Below are 27,208 nucleotides of genomic sequence, written 5' to 3' on the forward strand. Positions count from 1 at the left end.
GTTTTCAGAGCGGTAATCCGCGCCCCACGCCCTGGGAACAACTTAGAGAGAAGTGTCTGTGTACTGTCCCACCTTTCCCCTTCGGTCCTAGGACTCCACTCATTTCCAAGGTGACTGGGTCAGCACCTCCCTCCGTGAGGCTGTGCTGTACATTTGTAATAGATCGTTTTGTCACACTCTGCATTCCATTCTGGGATTCCCAATCTCTTAATGACATTTTTTTTATTCTCTTAATGACATTTTAAAAATGTGCATCCATTGAGTTTCTCTGTGCACTGACACTCCCGTGCCCACAGTGTCCCTCCAGACATCGCACAGAGCAGGTCCAGGGCCGCGCTTCACCCACGCACCCGCCCCGGCACCGCCCGATGACCGTTCCTGCTGCCGCCTGTTCCAGCAGGCACACCGCGCGCAGCTCTTTCAGGGGCTTCGCGGGCAACAGGCACTGAAGGGCAAAGCACGTCGTTTTGGGGCTTGCGAGCTCGCCCCGTCTGACTGACAGCATTTCAACACAGGACGGACCGCCGTTTGTTTACCCTGCAGCCCTTGGCACACGTGTGTGTGCGCGCGCGACGGGCGTCCTTGGGCGCGCGCACACCTGTTCCCTTGGAGCCACCAGAGCAAACGGGGGCGCGGGAGAGACCACGTGATAACGCCAGGTCACGTGATAGCGCCGGGTCGGGTGACGCCGCCGCGCACGCTCTTCCGCCCGTTTCCAAGGTGGCCGCTAGGCGCCCTCAGCAGCGGAGCCCCGGGCCCTCGGGCGTCTAGGAGCCACTTGGGGGCCCAAGTCCCCTCCTCAGGGAGGCCGCCCGGGGAGGCCGGCGGCGCGGCTCGGCGGGGCGGGACCAGCGGCGAGGCCGCCCGAGTGCTGCCCCGCGGCGAGACCGAGCGAGCGCGGACCGAAGTTTCGCGGGCCCGGAGGCGGCGGAGCCGTTACCGTGACGCACCGGAAGTAGCCGAGGCCGGCGTCCGGGCCCGCCGAGAGCGAGTTCCCTCCGGTCGGCGACGCCATGGAGCCCGGGGCGGCCGAGCTGTACGACCAGGCCCTGCTGGGCATCCTGCAGCATGTGGGCAACGTCCAGGATTTCCTGCGCGTGCTCTTCGGCTTCCTCTACCGCAAGACGGACTTCTACCGCCTGCTGCGCCACCCGACGGACCGTATGGGCTTCCCGCCCGGGGCCGCGCAGGCGCTGGTGCTGCAGGTGACCGGGCGGCCGGGCGACCAGGCGGGGCGGGGCGGGGGCGGGCTCGGGAGGCCCTCTCCCCTGAGGCCCCCTCCCCGGAGGCCCTTTCCCCGGAGCTCCCGACCCGCGCGCTTTCGCCGCCCGTCCCTCCCTGCGCGCCCGGCCGCCGTCTCCCTCCGGCGCTGGCCTGGGTTCGCCGCCTGGGCCCGCGCTGCGAGTAAGCAGAGCCGCCGGTCGCATATCAAGTTGCTCCTCGGGGCAGCGGGCCTGGCGCTCGGCAGCCCGGGTGACACCGGCGCACTTGGGTGTCAGTAGCTCGGCGCCCGCAGCGCTGGGCCCGCGGAGGCGCCGGGGCTGCCGGTCGGGGATGGAAGCGCGGACCTGCGCGCCCCGGGCCACGGCTGGAGGCGGCGGGGGGACTGGTGACCCGGGGCTCCTATGGGCGTGGTCCCCTTGTTTGAAATGTGACTTCCTAGGTCAGAAGCGCGCGTCTGAGCCTGTGTCTGTGTCCCAGGCTAAATGCATTGTGTGTTCGAGGTCCTACCGATACCCACTGGCCGAGTTGACTGTGCTCCTTGGAACGTAACAAGGAGCCACCCTCGCTGCCAGAGCCTTGGAGACGCCACTGCGATGTGCGTATTTAATGAGGGAGTTCACGTCGGCCTCCTGGTGACGCTGTGACATTGAGAAGCTAAAACACATCAGAGCAGAGAACGGTGCAAGGCCAGTAGGTGACGGCCAGTTGGGAGGCAGGCGATAGGCTTGGAAATCAGGTTTCACAGGGAGGTGGGACTTCGCTGGGACCGAAAGCAGGTGCTCAGCCAGGCCCGGCGCCTGTTTGTAGGAACCGAAGAAATGCTGGCGGGACCTCCCAGGTCCTCTGGTGCGCACACCTGTCCGCTCCTTGGCAGTGGTGCCTGCAGCAGAGACAAAGCGTGCAGGGTGAGCGACTGCAGAGACGACAGGGTCTAGCAAGGGGTGGAGTGGGTCTCGGTATCAGAACTTCTGGCAGTCCCTCGCCCTCAGTGCCTGAGTGCCGTCTGAGTGAGGGTGTCTGGCAGTTTAAACTCCATGGACGTCCCTGGGAAGCGGACACGGTTGAGTTTTGTGTGGCAGGTGAGGGTGCCAATTCAGCAAGGTCACGCGATTCCACAGACTCGCCCTTGTGATTCCAGCTCTTCCTTACCCATCCCACAGTCGGTGGGCACCCTGTCCTCTAGGGTGGAGGTAGGTGCGGAGAGGAGGAAGGAGCAGCTGCTGAGCGCTGGTATGTGCTGGTTACTGTGGGAGGGGCCTCACATTGCAGGCGCCACCCGGCTTAATTCTCACGCAGCCTGAAAGGTTGGCCTTTGCCCTTGTTTTGCCAATGAACTGACAGGTAACTCGTTTGTCTGGTGTCAGTGTATAAAGAACCTACTATGTTCCATGTACCCTTCCAGGCAGAGGGAGGGGACAGATGAATCAGATGACCTGAGGTTCCAGACTTGGGCGCCTGGGTTAATGACAGCGCATTAACTGTACTGTCATTTGAGTTTAGGGGAAAGGGCCAGTGTTAGACAAGTCGGATATGAGATGGCAGACAGCAGCCCCTGCCTACAGGCTGATGGGATCGAAGGATTAGATCTTGCAGGAGACAGGAACCGGAGCAATTTGAGGAGAGAAGAGCTGAAGGTGGAGGGCAGCCCTTGGGGCATGAGCAGGGGAGGGAGGGGAGAAGCAGAGGCTGTAGAGTGGGAGGGGGTGGACGGGTGAGTCTTAGCAACACCAAGGGCAGTTTCAGCAGATGGTCGGAGGGGCAGTTGCCCAGGAGCCTGAACAGCCAGCACTCCCGGCAGTTGTCTGGGAAGACCCGGGTGAACCTGGGAGCTGTCCTTTAACCACAGGTCAGCATGGGCAGGCGCTCGGGGCACGGCGTGGAGATACTGGGTCAGCGCACAGGCAGGTGGGTGGCTGCCAGCATAGGAACATAGTCACCGGCATTGTGACGGCTGTATGTGGCGATCGCTGTGAGGTCTGCAGAGGTCGAGTCACTGCGGTGCACCTGCCGTTCATCTTGTCTGTCAGCTGCACGTTATAACCAATAAAAGGTGCTGTACAGTGTCCCCTCTCCGTGGGGTCACCTCGTCTGCCCTTCCTGAGGGTGCTGCCCTGCAGGTGGGATGCTGGAGGTCTCTTCACAGGCCCAGGGGGTCGGGGTGGAGGACTGGAACTCGAGAGCTTCCCTCGTGCTTGGGCTGGTGTCGAGCTTCTCACACTTTCCCCCGAATTCTGAGGACCACAGCCTGGTGCGCAGCTTGAAGGACCCCCCTGGGAGAGGCACGCTCCTTTCCACGTAGTTCAGTGGTTTTAAACCATTGTCCACCACAAGCGTCTACCAGCGGTTCTCAACCTTCTGGCCCTTTAATACAGGTCCTCATGTTGTGACTCAACCGTAAAATTGTTTTCGTTGCTACTTCATAACTGTCATGTTGCTGCTGTTAGGAATCGTCATGTAAATATCTGATCTGCAGGATGGTCTTAGGCGACCCCTGTGAAAGGGTCGTTCGGCCGCCAAAGGGGTCGCGGCCCACAGGTTGAGAACCGCTGGTCTAGACTCGAGCGCGGACCTTCCCCACACGCCACGTGCGTCTGCAAAAAAAATGTTTTCCTATGTGGCAGCTCTGACCAACTTTAAAATCATTTTTCGTGAGAGTTTTCAGCTGAAAATATTCAAGAACACCTGAATTGTAATATATTTATTTTTATGATATTCATTGCAAATTGATTTTTCAAATTAAATTCAAAATATCGTGGTGTGTGGGGAAGGTTTCCATTTTGGACGCGATGCGTGGCCGTTAACTGGTTAAGGAAAACTAGGTCAGCATGCCATTCCATTCATTTCAGATACTCTGTTTGCCCAGAGTCTGACCAGCCTGCACAGAAGCTGCCAAGGAGGGTCAGGGAGCCGCTCCCACCGTCCCTCCCAGCTCCGGGAGTCCTGGCCAGTCACCCCCTGTCAGAGAGAAGGTGCCTGGAGGTCACAGGGGGCCCTGCCAGCCCCACAGTCCTGTGGTTCTAGAATGAGCGGCGGCTGTGGGTGCAGCGAGGAGTGGAGGCGGGTGTTGTCTCCAGGTTCTAGGACTGTGTTTTCTGCTGCCACGTCTGTCAGTGCTCGGCGCTACCAAACGATTCTCCCTCCTCTGCCACTGGCAGGCCTGGGGCGAGCCCCTCCCCCTCGGAGCCGCCTGCCTCCTCAGCGTTCTCCGGGGTCTTGAGAGAATGTACAGATTGGCACAGTTCAGCGCCTTCTTTAGTTCTGTCTGCATTCTGGTCCTTCGGAGGCTGACTCCTACCCACGTTTTAAAATTTTTATCTTTTATTTTATTGAGACATTTTGTAGAGAATTTTTAGGTTCACAGCATAGTTGGACAGCAGTCCCACATACCGCCTGCGCCCACATGTCCAGCCTCCCCATTGCCATCACCCCGGAGTCGCAGCATCTCTTGCCGATAAAGCTGCGCACACGGCACCATTGCCGGAGCCCGCAGTGTGCGTTGGGCTCCCTCGGGATTGCACGCTCCGGGTTGGACAGATGCAATGACACGTCCCCCCACCACGGCCATCACAGGGTCGTGTCCTGCCCTGAAATCCCTGCGCCAGCTGCTCCGCCCTCCTCCCAAGCCTCTGGCCGCCATGGGACCTTTTCCTGTCTCTGTGGTTTTGCCTTTTCCAGAGATGATGAGAGTTGAAATCGTACAGGATGTAGCCTTTCAGTTAATATGCACGTCAGGGTCCTCCCTGTCTCTTCCTGGCGTGATCATGTCTTCATCGTGTTGAGTAGTCATAGTCCGTGTGTGCCCGTCACTACTGAGGTTGGTTTGAGTTGGACAAATATGAATGAAGTTGCCCTGTGCACATGTCTGTGTGGGCTTGTGTGTTGAGCTCCTCTGGGTAAATACTGGGGAGCGTGGCTGCTGGGGGTGGTGAGGCCGCCCCCACTTTCCAGGAGCGGAATGGTGGCCCTGCCCCTGGACGTGTGGTTCCTGCGGAAGGTGTGCCTTTGGTTGAAGGTCTGTTTCAGGCCCCTCCTCCCAGGAAGTCTTCAGGTTTCTCTCATAAGAAGGGGGTTCTAGCCCTCAGTCTGACACACAGTGTGCAGCCCAGCCTGTCCTGCCCGCTGTCAGTGTGGTCTGTGCTGGCTGCACTCCCTGCTGTGACTTGCAGAGGACACCAGCTGGCTCGCCCACGTGCTGAGTTCTGGGGGAGCTGTCAGTGGGGGTGCCCTTGCCCATGGCAGGCAGGGCACAGGGTTTGTTGAGTGAATTTCCAAGCTTTCCCAAGCCTGTGCAGGGAGCCTCCGCGGTTCTGGGGAGCGAAGGCCAGCTGGATCCCCCTTGGCTCTGCAGTGGGGTTGTTGGTGCCCACACCTCGCGCAGCCCCTGGGCAGCGTGTTGTCTGTGTTGCTGGCAGCAGGTGGGCCGAGAGCTGGGCTGGGCTCCTGCGGGCCTCGGCTTGTCGGGCTGCACGTCTGAGGCCTGGGAACCCCCCATGGAGAGGCCCACGGCTGCTCGGTCGAGTCCAGTGCGATCTGTCCCCCCGCGGGAACGGCCGTGGGTGCTGCCTTTCTCACCCTGGGCGTTGCCACGTCTCTGCCGCTCATTGCTGGGTCACGTTTGCTGCCAGGTGTTCCAGAACTTCGACCGCATGGCTCGCCAGGACGATGAAAAGAGGAGGAAGGAGCTGGAGGAGAAGATGAGGAGGAAGGAGGCGGAGGCAGAAGCTGCGGCCCCGGAGCTGGAGGTGGAGGTCAACACCACAGACGCGGCCGTGGCCTCGGGCGGGCCTGCGGAGCCTCAAGGCCAGCTGCGTGACCTGCAGAAGGTGGTCCCCGGCTCCCGGGAGGCTGCAGAGCCACCGGCCTTGGACACGGGTGCTGCTCAGACCCCGAGGGAACCCCCACCTCTTCCCAGGTAAGCCAGGTCTCGCTGGACACGGGGGTGGGGGGTTTGTGGGAGTGGTTCTCACTGGGTGATAGCGCCCTGCCAGCACTTATTTAGCTCCTCATGTTTGCAGGCCTAGTGGCAGTACTTTGCTTACACAAACGGGGGCAGTGGCTGCCGCCTTCCTCCCTCTGTCCCTGGTGAGGTCAGGCCGAGTGTGCGGGTCACTCAGCCATGAAGGCCGAGGGTCTATGGGCTCCGGCAGTCCCGGTGGCGTCCCTCCCTGCTGGACACGGCGGAACATGCGCCACGGTCCTCGGCCTCACGGTACCTGAAGGGACTGTCAGTATAGGGGCCGTGCACCAGAGTCCCCTTGGCGTGTCAGTGAGTGGAGGCTGTGCCCTCGCTGCTCCTCAGGGTTGAGTCCTGGTCTGTGAGCTGGTCACGCGCCTCTGCCCCTGGCGGGATGCCTGCCTGTGCTCCTGGTGCCGTGTCTGGGAAATGCGTCCCTGCCCTGTCCTGACCAGGGGAGCCCTTCCTCTCTGCCTCAGCCGCAGTGTCCCTCCCGCTCTCCTGCTGCTGCACCCTCTCAGGCTGTTCTGAGCGCAGCTGTTAGTGAGGCAGCACGTGGAGGCGGTGATGTGACACTGAAGGTGGACGGGCAGCACCAGAGGAGGCTCAGACAGCAAGTGTCGGCCGGCGAGGCCGGTGGCGCGGGAGGGGGCTGGGCGTGTACATGGGACCCCAGTAGAGCAGGAGGGCCTGGAGGGGTCAGCACAGGACAGGGATCTGCTGGCCCTCGGCCGAGGATGCTCATCTCAGACGCAGCTCCTGTGCAGGCGGCTGGGAGGAGCCTCCCCCTGCATTGGTCCCAAAGCTGCCTGTGGGGTCCTCATTGCTGGGGATATTCTTGTCGCATATCGAATGGAGCCTTTTAAAAAACAGACGTACGTAGTGGACGAGGTGGCCAAGTGGTTAAGGCGATGGACTGCTAAAAAAGAGACGTGTCCCAGCCCTGGCCGGTGGTCTCAGCTGGCTGGGCGGCGGCCTGTGCCCTGAGAGGTTGCCGGTGCGGTTCCCGGCAGGACTCAGACCCGGGTGTGGGTTTGACCCCGGGTCAGTGTGTGCATGGAAGCAGCCAGTCGATGCTTCTTTCTCATCGCTGTTTCTCTTTCCCTCCCCCGCTCCCTTCCTCTCTCTAAAATCAATAAACGCACATTAGAAAAAAGAGTGTCGTTCTGTCTTCCTCGGCTCGCTGGGTCTCTGAGCGGGGAGAGTGTGCTGGGGGCTCCTTGTGGTTATGCTGCAGGGCATTTCTGAGCCTGAACCCCAGGCTTTCTCCGTCGTCTCCTCTCCGAGGTCCTGTCCTCAGACGTTCTTCCCCTGCTGGGGGTCCGACCTCAGCTCACCCACACACTGTCGACAGCAGGAGGCGTGCTTTCTGCAAATTCCCTTGGATCCTTTGTCAGGGTTTGGCTTCTACTCACATGGCTTTGCTCTAAATTGTTTACTGTGTTTGTAGCGGCTGTTGAAAGTCTCCATCATCTCTGTCATTTCTTGGCTGTTTCTGTTGACGGAATGGTCTCCTGGTTTGGGCCGCGTTTTCCTGTTCTTCCCGCACCTGTAACTGTGTGTGGATGCGGGAGGTTGTGAATGCCTTGTTGCGTCTGGATGTCCTTCGCGGGCTGTGGAGTGCTGCTCCTGCAGGCAGCGACGGCGCCTCTAGGGGCTCGCTGGGAAGCCTTGCTGGGCACCTGGAGCCCCCCTGTTCTGGGCTGGTGCTCCCTCTTCTGAGACGCGGCCTCGGGGGCTCTCCCGAACCTTCCTGTGTGCAGCGGGTCCTGCCCTCGGGCTGCTGGAACGGCCGTGTCCTGCCCTTGGTGGCCCCGGGGACCTTGCTGGCTCCCTGGGGCTCCCCTTTCCCGGAAGCCTGTCCCTGAAGAGAGGGGCGTGAAGACGGGATGTCCAGTTACTCCCGTCCCGTTTCGTTTATTCCAGCGTCACTTGTGTCAGCCAGAGGGACAGCTGGACGCTAAGCACATCCGCACGGTGTCTTAGGGCAGACGTGGTGTGGGGGTGGCAGTTTATGTTCCTCAGCGAGCTCCATCGGGGTCGCAGGGTGGTGCTGTGGCCTCAGGGAGGGAGGCTCTCCCGGGCCCGGAAAGGTGGGGCGGGTCCCCTGGGATGGCAGCTCGGCCTGTTTCGGGGCCTCCATAGTGGTCTGTAGGGGTTTGGACGGCCTCGCTGCCCCACAGGCACCAAAGCCCATTTCTTACAGTAAATCTCTTAATATATTTCTTCTGGTTCTGTTTCGTTTTTTTTGTTTTTTTTTTAAAATATATTTTATTGATTTTTCACAGAGAGGAAGGGAGAGAGATAGAGAGAGTTAGAAACGTCGATGAGAGAGAAACATCGATCAGCTGCCTCTTGCACATCCCCCACTTGGGATGTGCCCGCAACCCAGGTACATGCCCTTGACCGGAATCGAACCCGCGACCTCTCAGTCCGCAGGCTGGCGCTCTATCCACTGAGCCAAACCGGTTTCGGCTGGTTCTGTTTTTTTGGTTCAACCCTGACTTATAGATGTTCTCATGATAGAGAAAAGCAGGCTTCAAACTGACAACAAATTTGGAAAACATTTAAAATTATACAGAGGGAAGGCATGGGAGGAAACATTATTAATAATTAATAATCATTGTCATCTTTGTCCCTTATGTTTTCTAATTTTTTTGCAACGAGCGTACATTTTATTTTACTATTTTTTGTATTATTTTTATAACTTCTAAAAACTTTTTTAAAAGGGGGTTTGATTTTGATTCTGAGTAGCCGCGAGAATGGCTGCCTGGTTGTGGTGGTTTTGTAGAGACCGCTCTTCTGTTCTTGGGCCAGCGCTGTGTCCTGGGCAGCCTGAGCTGTTGGTGAGGCCCCAGCTTGTTGGGGGGAACCCTCAGGGGGGCACACACCAGCGCCCTGGGCAGGGCCTCAGCCCTCAGGAGCTCACGGGTTTACCGTGAACGTCGCAGGAAGTGGCGGCCATGTCTCCGAGTCCCACCTGGGTCGGAAAGTGGGCGTGGAAGCAGCCTGTCCTGCTCGCCCCAGGTGGTGCCAGGTCCCCCGTCCGTGCCCAGGGTCTGCACCCTGCAAACTTGGGTCGGGAATTCAGGCAGTTACTCTTCTGATGTCCACACACAAGCTCTGTCCGGCACCCTGTCCAAACGCCAGTTCCCTGGAACCAGGTCTGAGACGCTGGCTTCCACTGGCTCCTGTCGGCGCCCACTGCTGGAGGCTCTGCCAGTGCTAGTCATGGGCAGCGGCCACTCGTCTCGTCCCACTGTCCCGTCACAGGCTTGTTTAATTTAAACAAATTCAGCAGAGGCCCGGTGGGGAAATTCAGTAAGATAATAAAAGCCTGTGCATCTGTATTTTACATACGTTTTTAGGGTAAGCCTTTTTCACTGTGTACACTTTACACAAGAGTTCACTGTTGGAATGTTCGTGACCGACAAGTGTGGTCCCATAAGGGCCATCGACAGACAGGACACCGCCCACCCAGCTCTGGCTTCTCTGCCCGTCCCTCCAGGTCCTGCCGCCCGCAGGTCTCTCTTGTACACGTAAACCACGCATGTGGCACCTCGGGTGGTTTAGGAGATATTGGAGGGAAATGTTAATTTGAGCTACGCCCTACCCCTGCCCAGGGCTTACAGGGCCCAGTTTTGTTCCTTAGAGGGGAGTCTGGGCACATGTGTCCTGGACACACCAGAGGGCACCTGGGAAAGTGCGGGGCTCTGCCCGGCTCCCAGCTCCACGTTGTCGCGGTGAGGACATTGTGACGGGTGATGCCCAGGGTCCTGGTGGGACTGCCCGGGCCCGTGCCTGTGCTCAGAGGATGGCGGGTGCTGTGCCGAGGGCAGAAGGAGAGGGACAGCCGGGCGCCTCTCAGAGCTGCCAGTGCAGGCTGCCCCGTCTGGTCCGCCGCTGTGTCGTCCTGCAGTTCACCGCTCGGCCGGCAGGTGTCGCTGCAGCTGGCGCTGGGATGCGATGGAAATCTACACAGGCTGGGCCACCTCTGGCTTTGCCTTTATAGATCAGAAACAGAATTCTCTAACAAAGAAGATGAAAGAAAGTAAATGACCGCCTGGGAGCTGGGCTGCCTGAGGGTGCTCTCCACTGTGATGTGCATGGTGTGCACACTCCCAGGCTGTCCCTCCGCCCGCCGGGAGCAGGCCACAGCGCGTGAGATGGCCGCCGGCTGAAGCCTGGCCGACAGGCCGGTCAGGAGGCTGCTCGTGTCTTCATGTCCACGTGGCAGGTCCCAGGGGCCCCGGGGTGCACAGTGTGCAAGAGGAGCTCAGGTTTCCTCACGCCTCCTCCTGGCACGGGCACTGCTCAGGGCCCTCAGGCGCCCAGGCCCAGCTCTCAGCAGAGCCCTCCAGCTCCTCCTCCCGCTGCCCTGCCCCCTCGGCACGCGTCTCCTCGCCATCTGTTCTCAGCCGGAGGTAATTCTGGCCGTGTGCGAAGTGCCTTTTGTGATTGGTTTAGGAGCTTAACATTTTTAACATTATCATTGCTTTCAGAGAGGAAGGGAGAGGGGAAGAGAAACATCAATGATGAGAGAGAATCACTGACCGGCTGCCTCCTGCTTGTCCCCTACTGTAGCCTGGGTATGTGCCCTGACCAGGAATCAAACCGTGAACTCCTGGTTCATAGGTTGATGCTCAACCACTGAGCCGTACCTGCCAGGCTGCATTTTTGTTTTTATTTGGAACTCACTATTAGCATGTAGCTGTTGGCTCCCCCCTAGCAGAGGTTAGCCCGGGTGTCTGCCAGCACTGATGTGCCTGGAGCCGCTCGGAGACTGAAGCTGTGAGGCAAGGTGAGCTGCTGCCCGAGCTCGCGGGCGGCTCGGAGCCGTGGGAGGGGACAGTGTGAGGGTCAGCGGCAGCTCTTCCCCTGAGAAGTGTGTGTTTCAGGGTGTGAGAACCCGAACTGCCTGCTTCTTGCAGACGGAGAAGTTGACATGTACAAGGGTGACATCCTCGTGTGGCGCCACCATGTGAGGGTGGGGCCAGCGTTGTGGGCGCGGGGCAGGGGCGCGGGCGCGGGCGGGACAGTGGGTGCGCCCTGTGTTAGGAGAGCAGCTCCCAGCGCAGAGAGCCTGCTCAGCACTAGACAGCCAGCTCCCCGTGTGCTTTCCTGTCAGGCCAAGAAGGCCTCAGGCCAGCTGGCCTGCTCCCGTGGGCAACAGCATGCGCCCACCGAGGATGTTTTCATAGAATCCGATCCCAGACGGCGGAGCCGGAAGAACGCACCGGCCCGCGCGCCCACGCCAGCCCGTGCCGCCCTGCCCTCCGCCACCCGCCGGTGTTTCAGGGCCTGTTTTCTGGTAACGTCACCCCGAGTGTGTGTAGATCTGCAAATAGGGCCCCGGCTACACATTGCTTGTCGTTGACCGTCTGTTCTTTTATTCCCTCAAAATTCATTTGTTTAACAAAGCAAGTGTTGGCCCGTAGAGTTCCTACAGTCTGCGTTTTGCCGGCCTGTGATGTGGTGAGCTCGCTGGGGACTTAGGGTAAATGTTTTGGAAAGTTACAAGTGTGCCCTGGCCAGTGTGCGCAGTGGTTAGAGCGTCGGCCATGCACTGAGGGCCCGTGGGTTCGATTCCCGGCCGGCCACTTACCTGGGCTGCAGGTCTGGTCCCCGGCCCCAGTCGTGATGCACATGGGAGGCATCTCTGCCACATCCATGTTTCTCTCCCTCTCTCCCCTCTTGTCCTCTCTTCCTCCCTCTCTCCCACGCTCTTTAAAAATCAATAGGAAAACAGCCTCGGGTGAAGATTAACAATAAAAAAGAAGTTACAAGAGTGTGTGATGAGAGTGAGTTCTCCCTAAAGGCAACCGTGGGTCATGTTTTCTTTTGTAAACTTGTGTTTTATAACGTTTTTCACGTTGGCCCATGTTTTCCTGTCACGTGATTGCTGTGTGTGGACTCTGTCTCGTCCCTGGGGGACAAGCAGTAGCAGGGACCTGTCTCCTGCTGCCAGCCTGTGGTGGGCGGGGCTGGCCTTTCCCCTGCGGCACTGGCCCCTGCCCCTGTCACAGTGGGAACCTGCCCGATAAGCCCAGTATTCACGGGGCTGTCCCAGCGGACTCCTGGCCTGCCCTGGAGGGAGGTCTTGGGAGGGCCTGGGCGTGCCCACGCAAGGGGACGCTGACGGAAGCAGGACCTTTTGCCCTCAGAGCATCCCCCGTGGCCGCACGTCACCCCGAGTCCCCTGGGGAGTGTGATTAGGTTGTTCCTGGCCTGGCCGTCACCGCGGTGCTCCGTGAGGGTGCTGCCGTGCTGCTGGAACAGGCGCCTGGACATCTGGACAAGTTCCCGGGCGGTCTCCTGCGTCACAGGGCCAGGCTGGGCCATCTGGTGGGTGGCAGCCAGGCCGGGTGCCCTGGCCCCTTTCTCGGCGCTGTTAGCTTTCACCTCGTTGGCTTTGTGGGAAACGCCACGCCCTGTGTGTGTGCTGGACTGTGACTGGCAGTGCAGGTGACTCTGTATTTTCTCTTTTCCTCTCTCTGTTCCTGTCTGTCTCTGTGTTGGCCATTCTTGACTGAAATGCATTTACAGCTGGAGGACTAGACCTGCATCCCCCCCCCCCCCCCAGGCTTTTTTTGGAAATTAATTTTTCTGTGAGAAAATCTGTTGAAATTTTCTTTGGGACTACGCTAAGTTCATGGTTCGAATCAGAGAATTGACGCGTCTGCATTGAGCCTTTCCTTTGAGGCAGATGTGCCTTCGGTATTCAGTCTGTGTTGCCCTGTAGGGCTGTGGTTTTATTCAGTCTGTGTGTTGTGGGGCTGCCGGCCGTGTCTCAGGCGGTTTCCTTAGATTCTCTGAGAATGCAGGCTGTTTGGTACTTATTGTAGTGTTTTAGTGACAGCGGCATTTAGAAGTAAACGGTGCATGTTTAACATGTAGAACCTTAACCACAGCCGCATTTCTTGGTCCTGCGGCCGCAGCTCAGTCTGGGCTGCAGGCGTCAGTGGCCGGGAGCCACGTGGTGAGCCCCAAGGCAGTGGTGCCCAGAGTTCCCAGGTCTGTTTATTGTGCGTCTTTAAGACACTTTCCACTTTTAGATAATCCAGGTGCCCCAAAACGTTGAAGAAATCATACAGAGACTTCCCATGCAGCCACTTGGGCCAGGTGTGGCCTCGTCCCTGCACGGGGCCACCTCCTCCCTGCACGGGGCCACCTCCTCTCTGCACGGGGCCACATCTCGTCAGTCGGACTTCTTCTCCTTGCAGCTGTCCCTGGTCAGGGTGGTTTTCTATGATGTTTCCTGTGGCCGACAAGTTACTGTTTCTCCTTTGTAGCAACTAAGTGTCTAGTGGGGAGAGGCTTAGTAAACATTTTGTTTCTTCTCAGGGGTGCCCACTGCTAGCATTGGCACAGGGGCCGCTGGGGCGGCTGTTCCCGCCCTCTCTGGGCGGGGATTGTGCTGTGAGGAACAGCTCGCTCACGCCTCCATGGGGAACGGGGCAGGCGTCATGGTAGCACCCACCCCTTTGAGGAGGTCAGCTTCTCAGCTCAGGACCAGGCTGTTCCTTCCTGGAGCAAACCTGCTGGTAGAGTCGCCCTTTCCCCCTCGGCCCAGCCTCTGGGTCCCTGGTCCCCTCGCCATGCCACCTCCCGCAGAGCTGGCCTCGCTCCTGGCCACACTCCTGACAGGTGCCTCCTGTCCTACTCTGCCTGTTTCTGCGTCTCCTTGGATGCTGAGCTTTTACTCATCAAACCCTGGTCACCTGCAGCAGGACGTGGACTCCCTTAAAAGGGACATTTCGGTGTTGGATGCCAGTGTCAGGAGCAGGCAGGGCGGGCTCGAGCCACCCGCTATGGCCTGTGTCCCCGTGTCATCCCCAAACCACCGTGGGCTGGCTGGTGAGACAGTCGCTCACCTCTCGAGGACAGGGTCGCCCAAGCTGACAGCCTCCCAGGGGGCGTGAGGCCGGAACTTGTGAGTTGGAAGTTGGATGTAAAGTGGGGGTTTCAGAGTGACAGTGGGGTCCTGACAGGACTGGGTGGGGCTGTCAGGATTGGTAGAAACTCAGGGCTGTGACTTTGAGGGTCACTCGGAGGCCAGGTGAAAACTGGGGTGAGTCACCTCTGTGGGCACATGGGACACCCCTCAGGGCAGTAGCTGGCTGCGGGGGGCGGGGCGGGGGGGCGGGGGGTGGACAGGGACGAGAGCTGGGCCGTGGCTGCGGCGTCTGGCCTGTGCCTGCTGAGTGGGTGGTGCGTGTCCGCATCTCGACGTGACCACCATTAGGCTGTCTCCAGGCTCTGCTTCCGCTGGGCCGGGGTCCCCGCCCGCTCCCCAGGAGGTGGGAGTGTGGTTTTCTCCGTCTCGGTGCTGCTCCCTTCGGAAGTCGTCCGGTGATTGGAGTAGTTCCCTCATTTTGGATGACTAGGAGTAGAGAATGGAGTTAAAAGACCAAGAATTCCGCATTTTTCAATGGTTATATTTATGGAACAGATGACCTACTTTTTGTTTTAAATGTATATCTCACTTTTACATAATTGTAAAAAATTGGAGTGCCTCTTTCCCTTGTTAAAATAATTAACATGACGTAAGGAAAAGTCTCAAATAACCAGGTCTCAGTTTTAGTCGGTTGGGGAGTTCATAGTAAACACCGGTGTGTTCACGTTGGCGGAGCGTCTGATTGGTGGTCAGAGCAGCGAGCACGCGGGCACCTAACGCGAGATCCCAGGTACCCTGCCTCCTTTATTTCAGGTATAGAATCACTTAGTTTTTTCTTGTTTTTTTGTTTTTGTTAATCCTCACGAGAGGGTATTTTTTCCCATTGATTTTTAGAGAGAGTGGAAGGGAAGGGGAGAGAGAAAGAAACAGCAATGTGAGAGACACATCGAATGGTTGCCTCCCACATGTGCCCTTGACCGGAATTGAACCAGTGACCCTTCAGTCCGCGGGCACTCTAACCAATGAGCAACGGACGAGGGCAGGACTGGGGACATCTGATTGTAGTGATAAGTCTAATCTTTTTTCCCTATTTAAAATTTTTTTTTTTTTTTTTTTTGCCCTGACCGGTTTGGCTCAGTGGATAGAGCGTCGGCCTGCGGACTGAAGGGTCTCAGGTTCGATTCCGGTCAAGGGCATGTACCTTGGTTGTGGGCACATCCCCAGTGGGGGGCATGCAGGAGGCAGCTGATCGATGTTTCTCTTTCATCGATGTTTCTAACTCGCTATCTCTCTCCCTTCCTCTCTGTAAAAAATCAATAAAATATATTTTAAAAAAAAATTTTTTTTTTTGTTTATTTCAGAGAGGAAGCAAGAGGAAGAGAGAGAGAGGCATCAGTGATGAGGGAGAATCATTGATGGGCTGCCTCCCGCACACCCCACACTGGGGATCGAGCACAAAACCTGGGCACGTGCCCTTGACAGGAATAAACCCTGACCTCTGGTTCACAGGTTGACGCTCGGCCCTGAGCCACGCCGCTGGCCGGCTGTGAGCCATGGTTTTGTTTTATGACCTCAGGGTGTGAGCACGCCTGTGCTCCGGGCCCTGTGGACACTGCTCTGGGTGCTCACATTGTCCATCTGGGCCAGCAGCAGCCTGTAAGGGACCCTCTTCGTCTGAATGAGGTTCTTGCTCTGGGGTCCGGACGGCTCCGGCTGCTGGGCCTGGTCCTGTGGGTGAGGACCTCGCCGGGGAGGGCTGGAGGCGACACTGAACCGTGGTGCTGGGTGACTGGTGTTGGATTTTAAAAAGAAACAGGTAATAGCATTACCCAGGAGGCTTGAGCCACGCGTGTTGTGGCGTGAGGGGCTGTGGCTGTGCTGGCATCTGACTTGTGGTTCTTCCTCAGGAGACAGGAGCAGTTCCAGAGAAACCCCGACAGCTACAATGGAGCCGTGCGGGAGAACTACACCTGGTCCCAGGACTACACCGACCTGGAGCTCAAGGTGCCGGTGCCCAAGCACGTGGTGAAGGGCAGGCAGGTAAGCGGCTCTCCCAGCCGCTCCGCTCGGGCACAGGTGTCCCCAGCACCCCGCCCACCCCTCAGCCACGCCAGCCAGGTGTGGGACCTCGCCCCAGCCTCCCTGTGCTGGGTGGATGCACCTGGGTTGCAGTCTCTCGTGTCATGATGGCGTTTAGGCTCCACAGAAGACAAGGTGGGCAAGGCCGCTTCCCAGTGGGGAGAGCGTGGCCGGGGCTGAGCAGCCGCGTTCTGGAGGGACAGGTGGCCCCAGGGCTGTGCGGGGACAGGCGGGCGGCGTTTTGCTCAGGCCCCGTCCCAGCCGCCCTGGCCGGTGGGCGCTGCTCAGGCTGGAGGTGTGGCCGAGCCTGTGTGGGTGGCACCGGGACTTAGGCAGTGGAGGCGTTTTTGTGACACCACGGACTTAATTTACACTCGCCTCCCTTCATCGCTACCGTTTGCATTTCCTTCCCCCCGTGGTGTTTTTCCACGGCATTCTCATTATGCTGTGACCTCCTTTTAACAATTCTCGTCTCCGTTTCTTGGTGACCTGAGTGTTGGTCGCTGAGAGCCCGGCGAGCTGAGTGCAGCTCTGGTTTGCTGACCTCAGGGTTTCTTGGGGCTGTCACTTCCTTCGGGGCCGCGCAGCCGTTCCCAGGGGCCTCCGCAGCGACCCGTCAGCAGTGTGTATTTTTGGTCTTTGTCCCTGGCACCTACCAGGTGCCATCCTGATGGCGGTGTGACAACAGCAGTGCGTGGGGGGGTGGGGGGGCAGCACAGGGTGCAGGGGGAGGTGGGGCCCCGAGTGTGGGGTCCTGGTCCCCTTCTCCAGCAGCTGCAGGTGCAACAGGCGAGAAGCTTGCCTCCTCTGCCCACTGGTCTCTGTGGCAGGGGCCTGCCCGAGGGCAGAGGCGTGCAGGGCGGGTGTCCTGCTCACAGGCAGCCCTTCCGTTGTTTGTCCTGGTGAGTCTGAAGGAAACTTCTCCAGACGAAGCTCGGGTCTCAAGCCTTAGAGACGTGGCAGGTCTTTGCTTTGTCCACTCTGCTTGCCTTCCTCAGGGTAGCCATGGCGACCGTGATGTAAGCCGGCTGGTTACCAAGCTGGCATTTTGCAAATCCTAGGGTATGATGCTGGAAAGCTGACCTCCAGAGCACTTTCGTGTAAAGTCTCATTTGCAGGTGAGAAAACTCGCAGAGGTGCAGCCTAGGCCACGCCCAGCCCACCCTTTCAGCCTGGGCCACTGACCTGCAGTGGGTCCCTCTCCGAGCGCTCTCCTTCCTCTCTGGGGTCCTGCTGACCAGTGAGGCCCTGCGGCCCTGGCTCACGCTGTGCCGCCGCCCTCCATGCCCTGGGAACTTCCGGAATCGCACCGGCCTCTGGGCATGCCCTGCCTGTGAGGCTCAGCCCCTGCTCGAAGTGCTGCTGGAGTTTGTGCCAAAAGCTCTTGGAAAGCTCGTGGCGCTGCGTGGGGTTCCCCTCTTAGGCTGCATCGGAAGCATGGGAAGGCCCTGCTGGGGAGCTCCTGGTGGAGCGGCTGCAGGCTGCACTCCTGCGTAGAACGTTTTTAAATATATAAGACGGCTGTTCGGGGTCTAGCCCGTGTACAACCACAGGGCCGTCTGTCCTGTCTGGACCGGCTGGCCCGCTCGCCATCACGGCAGGTTCCCCAGGGCCTCTGGCAGGTGTTTCGTGCGTCGCCATGAGCATGAACCTCTACGGTCCCTCCTACCTTCAGCACAGACCTGTTCCCAGTCCAGGCCTGCGGGGAGCTTTCTGAGTCTGGTCGGAAGCAGCCTGGTGAGTGGGGTCCCCGGGTGTGTAATGAGCTTTGGAGGAGCTCCGTCTACCCCCCCATCCCCGTCCCCCCGCCCCCACTCTCTTGGGGCTGCCAGGCCCACCCGGACGGGCTACAGGGCGGAGGGTGAGGCGGGTGAGATGTGGCAGCGCCTGTGCTTCTGGCCGAGGCTTCCTGCCCGGGCGCTCCCTGGGCTCTGCCTGCCTTCGGCAAGTCCCCAAAGCCGAGGAGCCGCCGGGAGCCCACATGCAGAGGCTCACGCTGCTTCCTGTCCTCACACTGCCACGTGCAATGCCCTGCGTCTAGGTTTTTGGTTTCCTGCAGTTTCTCGCTGCCTTTTATTTCTCTTGTCAAAAATAATGAGCTTTCCTGGCAACTTGAGACGTTCTAGACCCCCAGGTGCTTGCTGTCTGGCAGGTGCTTTCCTCCTGAGCTCCCCAGGGGGAGCTCTCACCTCCAGCTGCCGGCCCCTCTCGGTTCAGGTTGTTCAGCCCTCCTGGTCTTTGCAGTGTCCTGAGATGTAACTGACGGGAACATGGTCAGGACAGGGTGTGTGACTGGACCTGCTTTGTATTGAGAAACTAGAGGCCCGGTGCATGAAATTTGTGCCCAGGTAGGGTCCCTCGGCCTGGCCGGCAATCAGGGCTTATGGGGGCCTTCCTTCCCTGGCTGCTGGCTGCTGGTGCGGCCTTCCTTCATTCCGCGCTGCCCCTTGGTGGTCAGCACACGTCATAGCAAGCGATCGAACTCCTGGTCAGACTCCAGAGGGGACACTTTGCATATTAGCCTTTTATATAGAGAGATGATGGCACAGTTAGTGACCATTGTCTTCCTGTGAGGAGACCTTTGAGATCTCTCTCAGCCCCACACAGAGCTGCCAGCCTTTGGGCGCCACAGCCAGGGCTGCCCACCTCGTGCCTGCCAATTGGTGCCTTGTGCTCGCCACTCGGGTCCTCCTTGGTCTGTTTTCAGCCTCGTAACTACCTCACAGTGACGTGGGGTCAGGTGCCTGGGTGCTGGGTGTGGTATGTAGTTTGGGTGCAGAGTCTAGCTCTGCCCTGGAAGGGGAGGCTTGCTCCTGTCGTCTCACCCCAGGCCACCGTGTCGGGAGATTTCAGCCTGTGGGTCTCCGCGGCCCTCCCGCCAGCAGCTGCTGTGGTCCCCCAGCCGGGAGGCACGCTTTCCTTCAGCTCTGGAAATTGTCTAGTGGCCGCCACAGTGTCTGCAATGCAGGCTCGGCCTGGCCTGGCCTCTGCCTTCATCCGTCTGACTTTATCTTCCGTGTCTCTGCTGAGGCCTGTGCTAGCCACTGCATTTTAGTTCTGAGTGCTCTTTTTGCCCGACTGTTTTTATATTTCATTCTGGTTCTGTAGAGATGACATCTCCGCAGATCTCGCTGAAGGCACACATAGGAAGCGTGTTCCAAAGCCTGTTTCCTGACAAGCTCTGCAGGGTTTGCGTCGTTTCTCTCCGACTGTCTCCATGTTGCTGGTTTCCTCCCAGGAGGCAGCCGCCCTCCCTGTGAGGGTTTTGGTTGAACGGTGTGTTTATTCCCCCCTGAGGGTGCAGGCCGGTGGCCGCTGGCCCTGAGTCGGGCCGAGTTGGGATGGTCGCCCTCGTGCCGCGCAGGCCCTCCGCCGGCTGCTGGGCTTCTCCGGGCACTGCCCTCGTGGCCGTGGCCCACGGTGGTGCCTGTCCCTCCCGTCCTCCGTGCCTGCTGAGCCCAGGGGCTGGGGGCGCATCGCCCTCTGCCTGTGTCCTGGCCTCCGCTTCCTCCCCGGCCTCATCTGCGGCTTTTCTCTTTGTGCTCCATCCTGTCGTCTCCGGGGGTCACAGGTCAGGAGTGGTGTGATCCCAGGGTGACGTCCTCGCCGGGACTCCTGAGTGTCTGCTGTCTGTGCCTGGTGCCCGAGTCCCAGGAGCAGGACGAGAAGCTTGCCCAGGCTTGGAATTACGGCGTGCTCTGCAGCCTGCAGAGGGCGTTCTGTGTAGCTCGCTCCTGCGCAACCAGGACCTACGAGCCCCGACTGGCTTTGGGTGTTGGCTGCAGTGCTGTCCAGTTGGGGAGGCCGGTCGGCCGTGGTGGTCGGATCCCGGGGGGGTGGGGGTGCTGAGCAGTCTGGCTGAGCTGAGGCTGTGCAGAGCCCACTGAGTGGAGTTCTTTCTCCTGGAGCTTGGGCGCCCCCCCCCCCGCCTGCGTGTGGATGGCCCCTTCACCCCCAGGGTCTCCCCACCTCCCCTCTTGTTCACAGCCCCGTGGGGTAGTCAGTGCTGCTGACGTCGACAGTCCTGTGTCTGAGCATCTTTTTTTTTTTTTTTTTAATCTTTTTTTTGTTGTTCCACTTACTAGTATCTATGCATTCATTGGTTGATTCTTTTTTTTTATTTTTAAATATATTTTATTGATTTTTTACAGAGAGGAAGGGAGAGAGATAGAGAGCTAGAAACATCGATGAGAGAGAAACATCGATCAGCCGCCTCCTGCACATCTCCCACTGGGGATGTGCCCGCAACCCAGGTACATGCCCTTGACCGGAATCGAACCTGGAACCTTTCAGTCCGCAGGCCGACGCTCTATCCACTGAGCCAAACCGGTTTTGGCCTGAGCGTCTTGTTTCAGGCTTTTCACAGGCGTCTCGTGGGCAGTGACCAGGGGAGGGCCGTCCAGGGGCCGTTCGGTCAGCTCCCATGTTGTGCAAATGTTACGAAAAGGTGACCACATCGTAAAGCACCAGGTTTTAGGATTTAAAGAGCAAGTGAAACAGGCAGGAGTCCGTGTGCTTGTCCTCTTCTGGTTATTGACCCAGAGACCTGGGCCTGGGGCCGACTGGCTCGTGAGGGCCTCATGGGTCGGAACCAGAGGAAGGACCAAGAACGCGGCTTGCAGAGCGGTTTCCCAGGCTCAGGCACAGAACCCCAGCGCCCGGCCTCCAGTGGCAGCGGCCTGTGGAGGGACAACCAGGGTCGGTCCTCCTGCCGCAGAGGCTTTGGAGGGAAAGCAGCCCCTCCCCCACCCCCAGGTTCCGCTCCCATTGGAGGTGGTCACGCACCACCTGCTCGAGTGCTGGGATTGTCTCTGCAGGACACCTGGTGACCCAGCAGGCCCGCGCCTTGTTCTTCCGCCCCCTCCCCTCCCCTGCCGCCCCCTCCCGCCCCCCGCCTCCCGCTGTCCCGCTTCCCTTCCCACGGACTCCGCTCTGCGCCCTCCTCAGGTCTCAGTGGCCCTCAGCAGCAGCTCCATCCGCGTGGCCGTGCTGGAGGAGCGCGGGGAGCGCATCCTCATGGAGGGGAAGTTCACGCACAAGGTCAACACGGAGAGCTCTCTGTGGAGCCTGGAGCCCGGGAAGTGCGTCCTGGTGAGTGGGGGCTGTGCGCCCTCGGGCGGTGTGGGGGCTGGAGGTGTGACTGACTGACTCAGCCCAGGCTGGCTCTGCGCTCAGGTGGAGCCGCCCCGCTCACTGGCCGCCTGGTTTGGGTCATCCCGGGAGCCTCGCGGGACCTCCACTCCTTGTCCTGTGGCTTGGCCCCGGGGGACTAGGGTGCAAGGGCCCGCTGTCCTCGCCAGCCCTGGCCTGTGGCCGCCCCGCTCACTGGCCGCCTGGTTTGGGTCATGACGGGCGGGACTTGGGGAGCAGGATGCTTGCAGGGGGAGGAGGCCAAGATGGGAGGTCGCCTGGTTGTCCAGTGACACGGGTCCTTAGAGAGGAGAGGGGATTGGAGCCACAGAGGGGACCCAGATGGGAGTGAGTGGTGGGGGGGCAGGGCTGGGGGCGTGTGGCCTCGGGTGTGCGGCCTCCAGGCCGAGAGGGAACGATGGGAACCCTGGGACAGGGTGGGGCCTCCCAGGAGCCTGCCCCCAACCTCCATGCCACTTGCCTCCCAGCTGCCCTCCAGAGCCGGGGCCCCAGGCAGCCCCGCCAGGCGGGGGCGGCAGCTAAACCTGGTGACAGTTCTCGCCTCCCTCCCGCCCACACACAGTGTTAACGGGGCTTCGTGATTCCCGATTCCTGGCTCCTCCTCGGTTATGGAGCCTCCCCCGCGCTCCCGGCCTCCTCGTGCCCCTCCTCGCGGGGCGCCGGCCTCACTGCCCCCGGAGCTGCTGAGGCGAGGCCGTCCTGCCGACGAGAGGCCCCCACAGTCACTCAGCCCGGGCAGCCGCACCGGGTTCACTGACCTGGTCGGTGCGTCTCACTCGGGGGCTGTTGGACCCATGACAGGGTTGGCGCAGGCGCGCCCCCCCCTTTGTCACAGCGCTCGAAAGGCATGACAGGCTGGCTCGTCCTGGCTCCCCCGCCCCAGCTGCCACCTTTCTGCGGTATCAGCAGGTCCCTGTCCTCCCGACACTGGTCGTTCTCCGTCTTTGCTGTCTCACCCACACTCCCCACGTCCCTGTCGGCTTTCTCGTGAGGACGAGGTTCCCAGCCGAGCAGGGGCTCGGTGGTTAGAGCAATAGCCACGGGCAGAAGGCTCGCAGGTTCAGTTCTGCTGGAGGCGTGCAGGAGACAACCACGCTGTCTCTCTCACATCGATGTTCCTCTCCCCCCCCTTCCACTCTCTCTCAAATTCAATGGAAAGCTCTAGCTGGTTTGGCTCAGTGGATAGAGCATTGGCCTGTGGACTGAAGGGTTCTGGGTTCGAGTCCCATTCAGGACACGTGCCCAGGTTGTGGGCTCGATCCCCAGTAGGGGGTGTGCAGGAGGCAGCCAATCAATGATTCTCTCTCATCATTGATGTTTCCGTTTCTCTCCTCCCTTCCTCTCTGAAAGCGAAAAAAATATATTTTAAAAAGTAATAAAATTGAATGGAAAAATATCCTGAGGATTAAAATACAACAAATACAGGTTGGATATGTCAGCGTGTTGGTGAGCGCAAAGCTGTGGTGGAAGTTAGGCCTGGAATGGGGTGGGGCCTGTGGCCCTCGGTGCTCAGGCCTCGGCCCCTCCCGCCTCTTGGTGGCCTGGTCTGTGGCATTGGCCCAGGCCCAGGCCCGCAGGGAGAGCGGAGGTTGGAGTTTCAGGGTGGGGTGGTGTCGTAGGGAAGCCTCCTGGGGACTCGGGCTGGCAGGCGGGCGGCCCTCGTAGTGGATGGAGCGTTTCCTCACCTGCCAGCCCAGCCCGGCCCGGCCCGGCTCCAGTGGCTTAAACCCCGGGCACTGCCCTGAGGGGGCCAGTACTGGACTCGGCGCACGTCCTCCACAGGAGTGGCCTGAGCTGAGCAGGCTCCTGCCCGTCATCCTCATTCCCCCCCCCCCGCCACACACAGACTCTCAAATGTCTTCTTGGCCCAGACTTGAACCAGGGGCAGCTATGGGGAGCGTCGTCCGCTGGGCAGGCTGCCTCCCTGAACAGAAGCGAGGTGTGTGACTAAGGAGGGGAGGGGTGGACTCCGTCCCCAGCACAGACGGGCGGGGTGCTGTGTTTCTTCCACGTCGGGTTCAGTGTCGTCACAGGGCCATGGGGGTGGTGGTGGGCGCTCGGCCCTGACCCCGCAGGCAGGACAAGGGTCTGGGCTTGGGAGCAGAGCGGGCGGCGGGGTGGGGTGGCCAGGAGGGCGGTGGGTCTGTTGGAAGGAGCTCTTGTTGGGGGCTGAGCCTTTGTGGTGTCCCAGGGAGGCAGGATTGGCAGGGACAGGTGGGGGCGGCCAGTAATGGGGCGGCTGGGCCTCCTGGGCGCGTCCCCTCGGGTGAGAGTGGGCTGGGTCCTGGCGGCCAGCGGGTGGGTGGTGACACAGAACCTCGGTCCTCTGTGAGGACCTGGGGGCAAGGGCCCTGACCCCCCCAGACTGTAGTCCCCACACTGACCCGCCCGCCCGCCCCCCGCCCCAGGTGAGCCTGAACAAGGCGGGCGAGTACTGGTGGAGCGCCGTCCTGGAGGGCGAGGAGCCCATCGACATCGACCAGATCAACAAGGAGCGCTCCATGGCCACGGTGGGCGAGGAGGAGCACGCCGTGCTGGACCGGCTCACCTTCGACTACCACCAGAAGCTGCAGGGGAAGCCCCAGAGCCACGAGCTGGTGCGTGCCCCGCCCGCCGCCGGGCTCGGGTGGCCGGCCACGGGTGCGGGGTGGTGTGGACTGGGAGGTGTGGGTGTGGATGGGACCGGCAGAGCGGGTGTGGACGGGGCAGGTGGTGCATTGGCTGCAGGGCACGGCTGTCCCCTGCGTCCTGACTCCGGCGGCTCCAGCTGGTCACCCCCCAGACAGGGCACACAGTTCACACCTGGTCAGAGCTCAGGTGGCAGGGCCACGACGCGCCCGTGCACAGACCCAGTCACGTGGCCTGCGTCCCCAGCTCTGCAGGAGCCGGAGTGGGGGGCAGGCCCAGCCCGGCCGCAGGACCCGGGGGTGGGGGGGGAGGTCCTCCCGAGTCACTGTGAGCGGCCAGCGGCCTGAGGGTCTGCGTGGCCGAGGCTGTGGAGGCGAGAGGACGTGGGCGACGGGAGGGTCGCCACGCGGTGGAGCCAGTGGCCGGGGAGAGGACGAGGGAGACGAGTGCAGCGTCCCTGAGGCACGGGCGCCTGTAACCGGGGCGGCCCCGCCTTCCCCCTCAGGGCGCACGTTCCGCTCCTCACGGCGTCCAAGTGCCAGCGTCACCGCCCTGCCCTGGGCATTGAGGGGAGGATCAGGTGACTGGCACAGCCTGTGATGCCTGGCGGTCGATCTGACCCCCGAGACGTGGAGACGCTGGACAAACGGACGCGTCCCATCCGGGCGACGGAGAAGGACAGGGAGGGACCTCATCACCCGCTCAGAGCAGCGCACGATTTGGACTCGGGTGTCTGTTTCTAGACTTTTCCATTTAACGTACTTCAGACCGCGGCTGACCGTGGAGACACACCACGGAACGTGAAACCCTGGGTCCGGAGGGCCCGCAGTCTCCCGCGGCTCTCACCGTCCCGGGGGTTTGGGCGAGGAGGGTGCTCCTCAGGTCAGAGCGGCACCAGGTCCCGCATGCGAGGTGGCCGCAATGACGTGACGGGTGAACTGCTGGCCACACATGGGCCCTCCCCCAACACTGTCCAGATGCTCAGGGTCCCGTGTGTCTCCTGGAGCCTGACAGGTGCTGTGAGTGCCCTGGTCCCACCACTGGGGGCCTGCAGGTCTGTCTGTCCACCCATCCGCCATGTCCTTAACTGCACGCAGTGGGGTTGGGCTGGTGGGTCAGACGCACCAGGGCCCTAAGAGCACGAGGTGGGTGGTTCCCTGAGCTGGACTGGCCTGTCCTTCCTCCCCTTTGCTGAACCGCACCAGCTGGGCCGACAGGGCGGGGGCTGACTAAAGGGTCACAGCATCTGCTGGTCGTGTCATCGCTGAGCTCGCCTCTCGTGCTTGAGCAGAACTTGCTGTGGCCACCAGACGACGAGCAGTCTGGGCACTGGCCCCACGGGGAGGGCCTCGCGCCGTTGGTGCGGACACTGGTGTCCCCGCCCTGTGCACGCAGGGAGAGGCAGGCTTCCTGATGACTGGCCAGGGATGGCGGCCCATGGGGACGACGGTGAAGACATGCTGGGGAGCCCGGGGGCTGATGGTGGGGGGCAGGGACCCGTGGCCGCAGTCCTTGGGCCCTTGGATTTGGACAGATTCCTGGTGGGAAGGGCCAGCAGCACATGAAGACACAGCCCTTGGCGGTGACAGACGGGGGCAGGGGGTCTGCATGGAGCTCGGCCTGTGGAGGGCTCAGTTGCCCAGGCGGGTCCTGGAGGAGGAGGCGCGTGTGTCCGCTGGGCCAGGGCTGGGCCGGGTTAACCTCCCTGTCTGTTTTCTGTTGTAGAAAGTCCATGAGATGCTGAAGAAGGGGTGGGACGCTGAAGGTTCTCCCTTCCGAGGCCAGCGATTCGACCCGGCCATGTTCAACATCTCCCCGGGGGCTGTGCAGTTTTAAGTTTTAGTGACAGGACCCTTGCCCTGGCGGCTGGAGGCGGGCCTGGCGTGCCCTCGGGGACCTGCTGTCTGATGCCCTCCCATCCCTTCTTTCAGGGGCCTGCGGCCTCGGCCATGCCTGCCTCTCCAGACGCTCAGAGCAGGGCCCGCAGCCCCCACCCCCCCTCGCTGCTGTCTGTAGCTCTGCTTGCTGTTCTTGTGCCGCGGGAGGCGGGAGGCGGGAGGCGGGGTGGGCGACGCCAGGACGTTTGGGGACTCAGCCTCCCTTGCTGGGCGAGACATCCTCAGACGGGCACCTGGCACCCGGTCCTGGGTGCTGTTCTGGACGCTGGAGAAAGGCCTGTGGCCACCCACACAGCGGCTCTGACCTCTGACCGCTGCCCTGTCCCACCACCTGCACCTTCCTTTGTGGACCTGGTTCCTGTCGGCGTGAGCTGAGCGGCTGCCCGTCCCTCTCAGGAACCCCGACCACAGCTCTGCTCCCACCGCCTCGGACCCAAACCTGCGCCCTGTCCCGCAGGCCACGTGCCCATCAGCAGGACCCGGCCTCCCCCACTGGAGCCTGGAGATGAGGGGCCTGTGGCAGACAGCCCCTCTGGAGGCACCCGCGCTGTGTGCGTGGGCGGGGCTGGTTCCTCGCCGGCGTTTCTGCTCGGAGGGCAGCTGCCCTGGGCCCCTGTGATGCCGTTGGCAGGGGCAGATGGTGCCGGCGGCCCAGGCCCTGACCGCACGCGTCACCGGCTGGTCCTGCACCTGCAGGGCCCTCCTCAGGCCCCAGGTCTCTGTTGTCCCTGTGACTCACATTCTCGACATGTTCCTCTGCGCCCCCCAGGGGTCTCCCCAGAGGTGAGGTGGGTGCGTCTGCGTCTCAGTGATCTGGGAGACTGGGACCAGGACTGGTGGCTGTCCTCCTGGGGCCTGCTTTTATTTTCCGTGTCGTGTCTTTCCACCGCGCCGCTGTCAGCGTCTGGGAGGGGTGCTGGTCACAGCGGCAGCTCTGCCCCTGGCTGCCCTGCAGCCGCTGCTCCTGCCTGTTTTCTCTCTGCAGACGCAGCAGCAGCAGACGGGCCGCGGAGCCCAGTGAGGCCCGAGGACAAGACCGCCGTCTACCACGTGGGTTTGCAATAAATGCGTTTAAACACTCGGCCTCTGCGTGGCTGCTGCCGTGTCGTTCTGTGTGCCCGTCCCTGAGTGCCAGCCATGGGTCTGACCCAGCCTGCTGCCCGGCCCTGTGGGCATTGATTGGTCAGCATCTTTTTAATGAAGGAAGGTGCTTCTGGGGCAGGAAGTGAGGAGGAGGGACCCCACAGCGTTCGGGGTGGGGGCGCAGTCAGTCCTGTGGGGGTGTGTCCTGGCGGCTGCAGCCCTAGGAGCCCTGACAGTGGCAGCCCACACCCACGTGACAGAGGCGTGTACATGAGGAAGGGCTGTGGGGCCCCA

The 27,208-nt window shown here is 60.8% G+C and overlaps 1 protein-coding gene across 2 annotated transcripts; it reads left to right on the top strand.

Moving 5' to 3' along the window:
- The first annotated feature begins 697 nt into the window (after positions 1-697).
- Positions 698-26,914, top strand: NUDCD3 (NudC domain containing 3). Of its 2 annotated transcripts, XM_059655990.1 has the most exons (6): positions 702-1,205; positions 5,850-6,136; positions 15,983-16,115; positions 21,102-21,245; positions 23,714-23,902; positions 25,659-26,914. In XM_059655990.1, the coding sequence occupies exons 1-6, from the start codon at positions 1,014-1,016 to the stop codon at positions 25,767-25,769; spliced, it is 1,056 nt and encodes a 351-aa protein (XP_059511973.1). In that variant the 5' UTR covers positions 702-1,013; the 3' UTR covers positions 25,770-26,914. The 2 variants fall into 2 exon arrangements, with proteins under 2 accessions (XP_059511974.1, XP_059511973.1); XM_059655991.1 differs by lacking the exon at positions 21,102-21,245 and having other exon boundaries at positions 698-1,205.
- The last annotated feature ends 294 nt before the right edge of the window (positions 26,915-27,208 follow it).

This window comes from Myotis daubentonii, chromosome 10, assembly GCF_963259705.1.
Source record: "Myotis daubentonii chromosome 10, mMyoDau2.1, whole genome shotgun sequence".
NCBI classification, from domain to species: domain Eukaryota; kingdom Metazoa; phylum Chordata; class Mammalia; order Chiroptera; family Vespertilionidae; genus Myotis; species Myotis daubentonii.